General features: G+C 44.7%; 1 protein-coding gene across 2 annotated transcripts in view; it reads left to right on the forward strand.

The window, feature by feature from the left end:
* GLI3 (GLI family zinc finger 3) overlaps positions 1–10722 on the forward strand; it is a 211385-nt gene extending 200663 nt beyond the window's left edge. For both annotated transcript variants that reach the window (XM_064443852.1, XM_064443853.1), the window contains exons 14-15: positions 2322–2649; positions 3825–10722. In XM_064443852.1, the coding sequence (XP_064299922.1) occupies positions 2322–2649; positions 3825–6115 (2619 nt within the window). In that variant the 3' untranslated portion in view covers positions 6116–10722. The remainder of the gene's footprint in view (positions 1–2321; positions 2650–3824) is intronic.
* The last annotated feature ends 1502 nt before the right edge of the window (positions 10723–12224 follow it).

Below are 12224 nucleotides of genomic sequence, written 5' to 3' on the forward strand. Positions count from 1 at the left end.
CCATCCCTTGGGGACTAGAGATATGAGCCCTCCAAATTCTGCTCATATTGTTAATCATGCTGCAATTCAAAGTGATTACTCATTGAAATATGAGTTACTGCTATATTGTGCCTAAGGCTTATGCCAGAACTGCAGAATATTAATCATGAATTCGGAAACTTCCAAGGGCCCAGAGTTAACTCCTGCTGAAGTCGAAAGGAGATCCTCTGCCATCTGTGGTGATAACTGCTTCAGATTACAAAGGAACAAAACCCATTCCCTTCTTGCTTAGCTAGGTCAATCTATAGCATTACTGAGGTACGTTGAGTGTAGTCAGTTTTAACTTTAATAAAATTTGCAGGAGAGGGGTATTAATGCTGATTGCTTACACAGATATTTTTCAGTGGGAAATATTAATACTTCAAAAAACAATTCTGTATTTCCTGTTTTTCATTGCTTGTATGAATTAAGATCGATTTTTCTGGTTGTTTTTTTTTTCAACTAATCCAATGTCTTTTCTGTCTAATGCTCTTAAATGTCATGTTCTAACTTCCTAAGGACAGTGGGTAATAAGGTGAGGGCATTTTAACTTTTCTGATGTTTTTCTTACTGCAACATTATTTATGTCTTTATTTTAGCCTCTGCCTGTTGCCAATCATTCCTTTATTTAGTAATGTGCAATCCATCAAACTCATTCCCAAATGTGATGTGCTGTGAGTATTTTGCAATACTTCACATGTGAAAAATCTGGCTTATATTGGTGAAATGTCTTCAGAAATGTCTTTGTACCTTCCCCTCTAGATGAGACATCCATTTTTTCTGTATTGCACATCTAGAAATGTATGTTCCCCATGATACAGTTCTTATTTCTGTAACCTACCTCACTGTGATCTTGACATGTGGCTACAAGAACAGGCTTCTGACCATTAGTGCTCTTCCACATGGCATGGAACTGTTGTCCAGAAGCACAAACTCTCTTCTGCGTAGTAACAGTTACTCCTTATCACCAAATCTGCCATGGCCAGGATTTGGAAGTGAACATGCTCAGTGTGGTCTCATAAATTCTAAGTATTATCGTTCAAGTTAGAAATAATAAAATAGTTATTGCATCTTAATGGACTCCTCGGGGTATATGAAGCTACAGTATTGCCATGAATCTGTGTCTTTATTCACCAGTGTTAAGAGTGGGAGCTGTCACTGCTACCTCAGAAATTCGAGCCAGCATTCATCAGTAAAGTGTGCAAAAAAATCACCGGCTGGCATGGAAAAATAATTTTAAAACCCAAGAAAAACCCAAAAGTTAAATACTTACATGAAACTGTTCTTGGGAGCAAAATGATACTGCATGCCTCACAGATTTGTGATCACACTGATACAATCTACATTAAGATATTATGTCCAGAGACTTCTGTCTGTCTTGCTGTCTGTTCTGTCTGTCAGTTTGTCTGTCTGTTTCAGTTTGTCAGAGAAATTTTCCCATTCTTTTATGAGACCTTTATGCATATAAAAATTAAATCAAGCCCCTGTTTCCCCACAGCAGGAATTCTGCTAGAGCGGCAGGGAACACTGTTAAGAAAGAAGAAGCTATTGCGGTATTATGCCCGTAGATTAGCAGGCTGTACTGTGTATTTAAATTCTTAAAATTAAATTCTTAAATTCTAATGAAATTAAGTATTTGATACAGTTGATAATCGCTGTCTTGATTCAGGGCAGAGACGGTATAAGTTAGAACATGCTGCTAGGGTCACAGGATAATATGATACAATATTTTTGTGCTGATGCTTTGTCCCTGTTTTATTACATGCCAACATTTCAGGCCAACCGCTGCTCATAACAATGAGCCTTAAGCTTGGAAAATACTTACATTCTTTAGCCACAAGTCTAATTAAAAAAACCCCAAATTCCAGTGTTCTTGGAGTCTTTTTTGTTTGTTTGCTTGCTGCAAGCCTAGCAGTGTAAATTAGACCTCGTAACGTGGCTGAGTTCTGATTTGGTTTATTGACCTGCAGTTTCAATTGGGAACAGCGCGTACCTGAAATAGAGTATCCATACATACAGGCTCAGGAATGACATGAAGTGATAGAAGTACGGGAATAACTGAAATAAAAGTCTCATATAGATAAAATGTATACTGTCAGCAGGACATGAAAGTGGATTTTAATCTTGAATTTTGCAGTGGCATTCATTGCAGTTAAAATCAGTGTTCTAGAAACCTGCTTAATGAACGATCACCATCATCATTTAATGCTAATCTTTTCTTTACATTCGGGTTTCTTTGGCTCCAGTTAGACTCGCGTTTGCTTAATCCTCACATTCTTTTGTTTCTTACTTCACCCCAACAGACATCTCAGCCAAGCCCTGGTGGTCAGTCTACATGCAGCAGCGAACAGTCCCCCATCAGCAACTATTCCAACAATGGGATCGAGCTTACTCTGACCGGTGGCGGTAGTGTAGGAGACCTCAGTGTCATTGATGAAACCCCAATCATGGACTCTACCATTTCCACAGCCACCACAGCACTTGGCTTACAGGCCAGGAGGAATATGACAGGGACCAAATGGATGGAGCAAGTGAAATTAGAAAGGTTGAAACAAGTTAATGGAATGCTTCCAAGACTGAACCCCGTTCCACCTTCCAAAGCCCCGACCTTGCCACCTCTCATAGGAAATGGTGAGATACACATAGTGAGAATGATAACACTTTTTATCCTTAAATTCGTTGCTTGCTAGCAGAGTCTTGCAACCCTTGCAAAAAGTAGTACAGCTTATGAAGCTCAGCAGCTGTGAGGATGGTTCGTAAGTTGATCGCTTTTTGTCTACCCCCTCATTACAGGTCCTGCTACCCACCCTAAGAGAAGTCAGATAGTCACGTGTTTTACAGAACAGGGACCAGCAGAGGAACCATGCATTATGTTTGAAATATTCCCTACAGTTAGAAGTTTGGACTCAAGGTCATCATAATCCTGTCTTGTTTTGAGGCGAGGCAGATGAAATAAGTACCTGCCAGTTTATCATATGGAAGTCTTTCAGATGAGGCCTTAACAAGGCACCTTTTGCATTGATGTGTTGGGCTGCCCTTTAAATAAACTGTTTCCACACATAGAAGTAATCATATCTACAGACACTACTGCTACAAAGGGCAGATATCCATGAATGGGAGCAAGGCAAGATTGAACCATGAAGATCTGTAGTTGTTTTCATACAAGGAGCTGCTCACTGCCAAAGTGTATGACCCTGCTGCCTCCAAATTGCCCATAGGTTTCTGCATTCCATCTAGCAGTGACGGCCCAGGTCTCCTGAAACCCATTCAATCAAAAGAAACTATGTAAATTAAGAAATTTATTCTGTTTACTTCAAAACAAAACAAAACAAGCAAACCAGCAAAGATGTTTTGCAGTTGTTAGGACTTATTTCAAGAATATTTCAAGAAGTCTTAGAAATGACCTTGAATAGCCTTCAATTTGTATATTTTGCCATTCCATGCAAATGCCTGTTCAATTATATTTTGCCTATAAAAAGCTCCCTTACAAATGTGTCCTTCTGGCACATCAGTCAGCATAGCTGCACTGCAGGCCAGAGGACTACACCAGCTGATGACAGTTTGTGGCTATGGCCTATAAATTTTGTGCTGGGATTCACACTGAAATGTTACCCTTGAGTCTCTGAATTAGCTTTTAACCTAAGGACACAGTTTTCATCCCTACTTCTTTCAATAAAGAGCACTGCTATGATTTGCTGTGGCGATGCAGGCTTTTCCTCTATACTCCCCTTACTTGTGTACTGAGTGTTTTCTGTTTGAGTTCCTGGGTGATGCCTGTTTTGTTTAACTGTGAATTTTACCTCCAGGTACCCAGTCGAACAGCAGCTGCAGTGTAGGAGGATCCATGACTATTCTGCCGAACAGGAATGAACTTTCAAGTACAGACATCACTGTGTTGAACATGCTGAACAGGAGAGACAGCAATACTAGCACAATCAGTTCAGCCTACTTGAGCAGCCGCAGGTCTTCTGGAATCTCACCTTGCTTCTCCAGCCGGAGGTCCAGCGACGCCTCCCAGGCAGAGGGAAGACCGCAGAACGTGAGTGTTGCAGACTCCTATGACCCCATCTCAACGGATGCTTCCCGGCGCTCCAGTGAAGCAAGCCAGTGTGATGACCTGCCGAGTCTTCTCAGCCTCACGCCAGCCCAGCAATACAGGCTGAAAGCTAAATATGCAGCAGCTACTGGTGGACCCCCACCAACTCCACTGCCTAACATGGAGAGGATGAGCCTCAAAACAAGGATGGCACTCTTGGGTGACTGCAGGGAGTCTGGAGTATCTCCACTGCCTCCAGTGAATGCCCCTCGAAGATGTAGTGATGGTGGGGCAAATGGTTACAGCAGGAGGCATTTTCTGTCTCATGATGCTCTAGGAAACGGGACCAGGAGAGCCAGCGATCCGGTAAGAATGGCCTCCGACAACCTCTCTGTCCCTAGAGTCCAGCGTTTCAACAGTCTTAATAGCTTTAACCCTCCTGCTTTGCCTCCATCCATGGAAAAACGCAACCTTGTTCTTCAGAACTACACCCGTTCTGAGGGTGGCGTCTTCCGTGGCTTCAGCTCCCCCTGTCCTCCGAGCATCAGCGAGAATGTTGCCCTGGAGGCTGCTACGATGGAAGCAGGTGGCAGTCTGAACGATGAGGATCTCCTGCCAGATGATGTGGTTCAGTATCTGAATTCCCAGAACCAGGGCATGTATGACCACTTGTTGAACAACGGCCTAGACAGCAACAAAATGCATCACAGCTCAGTGTTAGGAAACAGCAACCCCAGCAGCTTTGACCAAGCCCCTGCACCTAGCAGTCAGCAGGCAGGCTCCGAGGCAAACAAGAGCGACTTGCCCATTCAGTGGAATGAAGTAAGCTCTGGAAGTTCTGACTTATCTCCTTCAAAACTGAAATGCGGTCAGCGCTCAGCAGTGCAGCAGACTCGGGCCTTCGGACTGTATAACAATATGATGGTTCAGCAGCAGAACCTGGAGAGAAGCAATGTGGCCCAGCAGAACGGCTATCAGAACCTGGTGGAAAACAACGGTTCCTATGGTTTACAGCAAAACACGATTCTCGGCAGTGGAGCCGGTAATTCTTTCAGCGTGCAGCCCAATAAGCCTTACAGTGAAAGCATCGGCAGGCAAGCTATGATGTCTGGGGCAGTGGACAATTCCTGTGGCATGGCAGTTCAAGGGCAGAAGCTGAGAAGCAGCAATATGCCAGTGAGTGGGAACCAGCAAAATTTCAGCCATCCCATGGCATCCAGCGATCAAGCCACCAGTATGGCAAATGGGATGCAGAACAGGAATATGATGGAACAGGAATATTTGCAAAACCAACCAGTTGGAGATAGCATCCATTACCAGGGAGTCAGTCAATCCAGTCAAATGATGCTAGGGCAGGTTAGTCCTACCTCACAAAGCAGCCTCTATCAAGGGCCACAGAGTTGTCCGCCCATGTCTCATACCATTGGTAGCCAGCCTTCAGGTTTGTCGGTGGCCAAAAGTTACCAGCCGTGCTCTAATTACAGCGGCAACAGACGGCAAAACATGTTGAGAAACAACGTGGCACAACAGCAAGGACACATAAGCGATGGCAACCAGACGTACAGGGTAAACACCATTAAGATGGAGATGCAAGGTCAATCACAGCAGTTCTGCTCTAACGTGCAGAATTACTCTGGTCAGTTATATGACCAAACCATGGGCTTTAGCCACCAAGCTATGAAAACAGGTTCTTTCTTTGGTTCGGAAGCTAACTGCCTGCTGCAGGGGACTGCGACTGCAAACTCAGCCGAGCTTCTCTCCCCGGGGGCTAACCAAGTGTCAAGCACAGTTGACAGCATTGACAGCAACAGCCTAGAGGGTGTGCAGATTGATTTTGATGCTATCGTAGATGATGGGGACCACGTCAGCTTAATTTCGGGAGCCCTGAGCCCGAGTATCATTCAAAATCTCTCCCGCAATTCCTCACGCCTCACCACTCCCCGAGCGTCTCTTACATTCCCAGCTATGCCCATAAGCACAACCAACATGGCTATTGGGGACATGAGCTCTTTGTTGACCTCGCTTGCAGAAGAAAGCAAGTTTCTTGCTGTTATGCAATAGACATGAAAAAAAAAAACCCTTAGGAGATACCAGATGAAAAAAAAGACTCATATTTTTTAGTTGTGTATGTATTTTAGCAATCTCATCTCACCTAAATGGGATGTGTTTCCAGTATATTCCTTTTATGGAATAAGGACTCTGAAAACCCTAAAGTGTTCTAGGGAGAAACTGTCTTCCATTTCAGTTTTGAATCAGTATTGCTACACCCATTCCCTCCCTCTCTTTCTTTTCTCTCTCTCTCCCCCTTTTTGAATGTCTGTAAGCTTCCTTTTTTCTTTTTTTTTTTAAATTGTAAACCAATGTAAACGTGTGAAGTGCATGTTTTTGTTTTGTTTTTTTTTAAAGAAAGGTCTGATGAAATGACTTTACAATTTTCTGTAACTCAAAAGAAACTAGACCTTGTAAAACTGTTGCAATTTTTACCCCTAAACATATAGGCACAAAATAACCAGGCACACTGTAAAGTGAGCATACAGTGATGAAATCCTCTCTGGATGCATTGGATACATCACACTGAGGTGGACAACTAATTTAGAAATGCACTGCCATGGTACCCCTAGGCTGTAGTTTTAAGAGTTGTGCAGCACAAGAAATTAGGATGTTCAAGCTAATAAGGAATGTAAAACCATCAGCCCTTTGATCCCTAGCAAATGTTTAAGGTTTTTGTAAACACCCACCGAGATAGATGTCACTGCCTTGGATAATGATGCTGAGATTGTGTCGTGTTTAATCCATTTCAGAGGAAGGAGGGGACCAGAAAGCTATTCTTAGTCCGAATCATAATTTGCAGTATCTGGTATTCTGTTTTTCAGCCTCCTTTTTTAAATGACTGGATAGTAAAATTATGTGCATGTTTGGTGATTTGGGTAGTCTGTAGTCCCTTCACTGCATACTACATCTGTGGAGAGACGATCAGGGTCTTATGGAGTATTTCAGACAATGAAATAACAAAATTGTAATATTCCATACTGGGGATTTTTTCCTTTTTTAAAATGCAAATAGTTGAGATGTAATTTGCTGAGCCACTGGTTCTTATTTGCAGTGACAATTCCTTCGCCGGGAGAACTGTCTTGTACCTCCCTTTTAGCACATACACCTTTGTGGGTGGACGGTATGTTTTAAAATAAGTAAATGCCCATTGACACAACACACAGTTACGGCTTCAAAAGCATCATAGTCATGGCATGTAAAACAAGCAGAAAACCAATGGCCCAGTTTTCAGACTAGCCAAATAAATGAAAGTGATTGCAAGCAATCTGATAATCTTAACTGTTTTTCCACTCATATCCAGAATTTACAAAAGTAAGTAACTTAAACTGCCATTAAAAATAGCAAAGAAACAAATGGAACAACAAGTATGTCTGGTATCTAATCAAAACTCAGAAAGACAACCCAACCTCTCTCTCTTGGTGACACCAACGTGGATTTCATTTCACAGCAAACCAGTGGGTCAATTCCCAGGCTCAGTTACACCAGCGAAAAGTGGAACTAACACACGGTGGTTGTGAAGCTACTGACTGGTAGAGGTGAATGGCGTTTGCTCCGTAAGCACTAGCTCTTCTAGCTTGCTTTTTGCTGTGCTGGGCTCCATGTCTGCAGCCCTGAGCACACAGTGCTCCTGGGTGGATGGGCTGGAATGGACAGTTACAAGACCAAGGATTAAGTTCACCCATCCTCCCATCCTAGGAGCTGCATGCAAGTCCAGCCCTTGCAGACTTCTCAGTTAAATCCCGATAGCAAAATGCTGCTACAAGATGTAAATGACGCAGGCATTTTTCAGTCATGGATTTGATGTCTGTAAGGAGCTGGTGTTAGACGTACAATGAGAAGCAGGAGTGTGGTCAATTTTAAAATGCGGATGAACTTTAGCCCAGTCAAAATTAGGGATAGCACCAGCAGGTGATTTCTATAGGCTGGAAGGCCATAGCCTCTTTTTTTTTTTTTTCTTTTTTACTGTAAAAAAAGGTGAAATACTGGCTGATTCAGGGCATGGCATCTGAGGAACGTGTAGGAATAAAGCCTCAGTGAAGCTGTTGGATAACATTCATCTATTAACAGCTCTTAGAGGAAGAAGCTGTAAATCAGTAGGAAAACATCATAGGAATCCAGTGCTGGGGCCATATTTGGGCTTCTCACAGCACGTACCAGGTGATCTGCACTGTGAGCGGGAATGTCAGAAACCAAGACAAATGTAAACATCCTACAGCTTTTATCATCATCCACCTGTCGTCCTCTGTATCTTAAGCAAGCATTTCTCCCTTTCACTGTCTCATGCGTGCATATTCCCTGGTCTTGCCTTTTGCCTTTTGCCAGTTCCCCTCCCAGCCTCCCTGCCCAGGACCAACTATCAGCCCTCCCGTTGTGCTCCCTGGGCTGCACAGGGGATCGGGCGCAGCTCACCATGGCAGATGGTTGGTTTGCTGTTGCAACTTGGCAAAGCTGCTCCCTGTTGCGCTCCCTCACCCAGAGGCAGCCCTGTAGAGATGCGCTGCCTCTGGGCAGCCCTCGCCCCTGCCCTGCTGCCGGGGTGAGGAGGGATGCCTCCGGCCACGCAGGTCCCTGGGGTAGAAGGGACGCTTTGGTGTCCGCACTGTACATTGCAGCGCTATGATGCAGCTGGTGCCCCCGCTGAGGAACAGCAGCATGTGCATGAGGAAAGGCTGTGCTGGACACATTTCAGATGGTTCTTGGTAACCAATGGCTGGCTGTTTATGAAGCCATCAATTACATGTTTATAAACAATTTCAACAGGGAGACTTATGACCAGCTTGGGAGTAGGTGGCTTGGGAGAGAAGCCTTTTATTGTTACAGAGCCAATACGTTTAAAAAAAAAAAAAAAAAAAAAACAAACCACCAACAAAAACTTATTTTAAACTCAGTTTTCCAGTTCATAATTGTATTTGCTGGTCGAATTGAAGCTGGGAAGCTATTAACAGATGTGAGCCATCAGAGCTTAGAAGGAGCCATCCATATTGCTCAAGGCTAAAAGGGACTGTTTGAGTAGCTAATTTGCCTTCCTGGATTTGACAAACCTTTGTCACTCACTTACCCCTGTCTTGGGCCAACAATGTGTCTTGGCCGAAACCACACGCTCCAGAAAGGCATTCTGTTTTGATTTGGCAAAGTCAAAGAACCAGAGACTCCACCATGTCCCCGGGGAGTTTGTGCAAATGGTGTATCATTTTCACCCTTAAGCGAATGTGCCACTTAAGCTCACGTGTCACTTTTCAGCTTTTAGTATCATCTCATGTTTTTCTGGTTTAGGCTAAAGAGCTTGTTTTGGTACCTGTGAGGGTAGCAATACATCGTAGCTCAGCTATCTTGGGGTTTGGGTTTGTTTTGAAAAGGTAGTCTGGACACACTCAGCATGGCACAGTTAGGCTGGACACCAGCTTTCACTTGCCAACCTCCTTCTCAATGTGTGGCCGTCTGGGGAAAGCCCCACCATCATTGCTCACGGGCTTACTGGTACCCCTCTACTCCTGCTCTTCCAGTTACAGAGCCAAAGCTTGCTTTTGTGTATGTGTATCTGGCACATCCGTTGGCATTGCCTTAGCAGTTGGAAACCCACTGCTCACCCTAGAGTACTAGAAAGTGAAAAATATATTGTGAATTTCCTAAATCACCTTTTCTTCTAATGGCTCTGTTGGGGGTCTTCCAGGTGCATTACTGTTGTCCTTGGGCACGCCCACCTCGCTCAGCCTGCGTGTTTCTCCAGCCAATTTTACTTCCCACGAAGTCAGAGTCACCAGGGAGAGTTCATCTGTCGGGTACACCTGGGTGGAGGAGAGGTGTTTTTGCAGAGAGGTCAGTTGGCTTCCAGAGGGGGTTTGCTGGTGGGTACGATGGCCCCGTACATCCGCATGGCAGATGATGTTGTTACCTCCTTGGAGAATGGCCCCAGATGGTACATGCAGTGAGGTGCTGGCTCACTCCCTCGCTTCCAGTCGCTGCTCCCCCCCCAGCCCCTGATGAAGTGGCCGGTCGCTCCCCCATTCCTGTTGGGCAGTGGCCCGTCCTTCTGAACAGCAGTGTTTATAGTCTCGCAATGTATGTGCCTTATTTTGTGTTGATCCTGTAAAAGAGAGGGACCAAGATGTGTTGCCAAATCTTCCCGAAGAGGCTGTACTCGCCATTCAGCTAATAGCACATACCACTGTTAATAGTGTCCGAAACGTCTTGTAAACCTCTGGTATTCACGTGTTATTGTCCTTGGATTGGTGGAATGTCTCCTATGGAACAGTTACTGTTGTCAGTCATGCAGATGTGTAAGATAAAAATGTGTTCTTTTTTTTCTCACCTTTTTTTAGTTTTTTTTTTTAATAAAGCTTGTAATCCTTTTTTAAAAAAAAAAAAAAGAAAATGTGTAAATACATTTACGTATGGTAGGAGTAGTGTTCGGCTGTAACAGGCCTTAGTGGTCTTCATTTGATAAACCTGCAGTTATGATCTGATGTTTCTCGAGCCTTAGGTTGATCTGAAGGGTCTGTAGCACTGTGTACATATAAACTGTACTTCTGCTTTCAGAACCACTTAGCTCTTTTGTAACAAAGAAAAAAAAATGTTTCTTACAATGTCAATAAAAACACAAAAGCCTTTGTACTTAAGTTCTTAGCTTTCGGCTTTTAAAATATCTCCTTGGGGGAGGGAGTAGGTTTTTCATTCGGCTGGAGCGCCTGGTTGCAATCAGCGCGTGTATCGCGTCCACTCGTGGTTGCTCGCTTTTCTGTCTCTGCCTCCCAGCCTATTGCTTCATTTCATTCACAGCTTAAAAAACTGTCAGGGAAGCAACACAGGGCGTTTACCTTCCCTTTAAAGAAGAATGGCTGGAGGGTGCCGGGTGGAGAAGTAAATGAAACTGCAGTGTCACACAGATAAAACGTTTGAAGGGAGAGGAATAACTGAGCTGGTTAACTGCTGCAAGGACAGTCATCTCGGAGGACAAAGCCAAGCTGCGCTAGACTCCGAGCTGTTATATGGGGGCTGCGTTTTCATACCTCGCTCACTGAGGGTCTCTTGCAAAGGGTTGGCCACCCACAAGGAAGCACGGGAAGGGTGAAGAGAAGCTCCTCTGGCTGGCTTAGTCTGTGGGTGTCCACTCTGGTGGGTTATTGCATGGTCTGCAGAAGAACTAGGTGCAGTCTTCAAAGCTGGGATTTTGGAGATAGTGTCGCTGATGAGTGTCACAGTCATGTGGGTGATGGCAAGTTAGTTGGGGCAAACAGTATAGCAGTTGCAGCACTGCTTACTTTTAAGGTGAGTGAGCCATTCCCATGTCAAGAGCTTTTGTTTTAATTGCTCGTACCTCATCAAGACCCAGACCGCTTGTTTGAGCTGTCAGTGCTCAGCATCTGTTTTATTCCTTCCTTGGCCAAAATGGTTGAGCCATTTCTGAGGCCAAGGCAAGTAACCTTACATTGTTTTTTGCTTCTGCTAACTTCTCTTTGGGTTTTTTTATGGTCACCCTTCAACCCTTATTAAGCTTTTGTCATTTAGCACAGAGCTTAAGGTTTGGGGTGGATGGAGGGTAAAAGGGAGAGGTGTAGCTTGCCCAGCTGAGAAGCCTGTGAGGCAGGAGGAGAGGACTGGTAGGGGTGAAGGAGACCCTGCAGAGGGCAGGGTGCTTGATGGTGGCCCTGCTGCCTTACCTTGTGCTGCAAGCCAAACTCCTCCCAGAGCCTGGTGATGCGCCACATCAGCTCACTGCGGGGATGGCAGTGGCTTTTGCCTGGCTTCATCCAGCAACGGGAGGTCAGAGGTGGGGATGGAACAAACCTTGGACAAGGACACAACGGAGCAGTGGGGAAATGAGCAGGCCTATGGTATTGGGGGGTGTTGGTAGCAAGATCCATGCTGACCACAGAGCACATCTGTCGGGATCAGACTTGAAAGAAGCGTTTCTGAGCCCTACCAGCAGCCCCTTGCTGCTAGAGGGAGACAAGAACCTCCTACCTCTTAAGCTCTAACGCAGTGAAGACATGGGCACATGCATGCACAGGTGCAGAGCATCATGCTAAACAAGCGTCAGTAGCTTTGCACACCCGCTCCAATGGGAGCCCACACACTTGGATTGCTCCTTGCACCGTGGTATCACACCACTACCTTTAAC

Source organism: Phalacrocorax carbo, chromosome 2 (genome assembly GCF_963921805.1).
Source record: "Phalacrocorax carbo chromosome 2, bPhaCar2.1, whole genome shotgun sequence".
Taxonomy (NCBI): domain Eukaryota; kingdom Metazoa; phylum Chordata; class Aves; order Suliformes; family Phalacrocoracidae; genus Phalacrocorax; species Phalacrocorax carbo.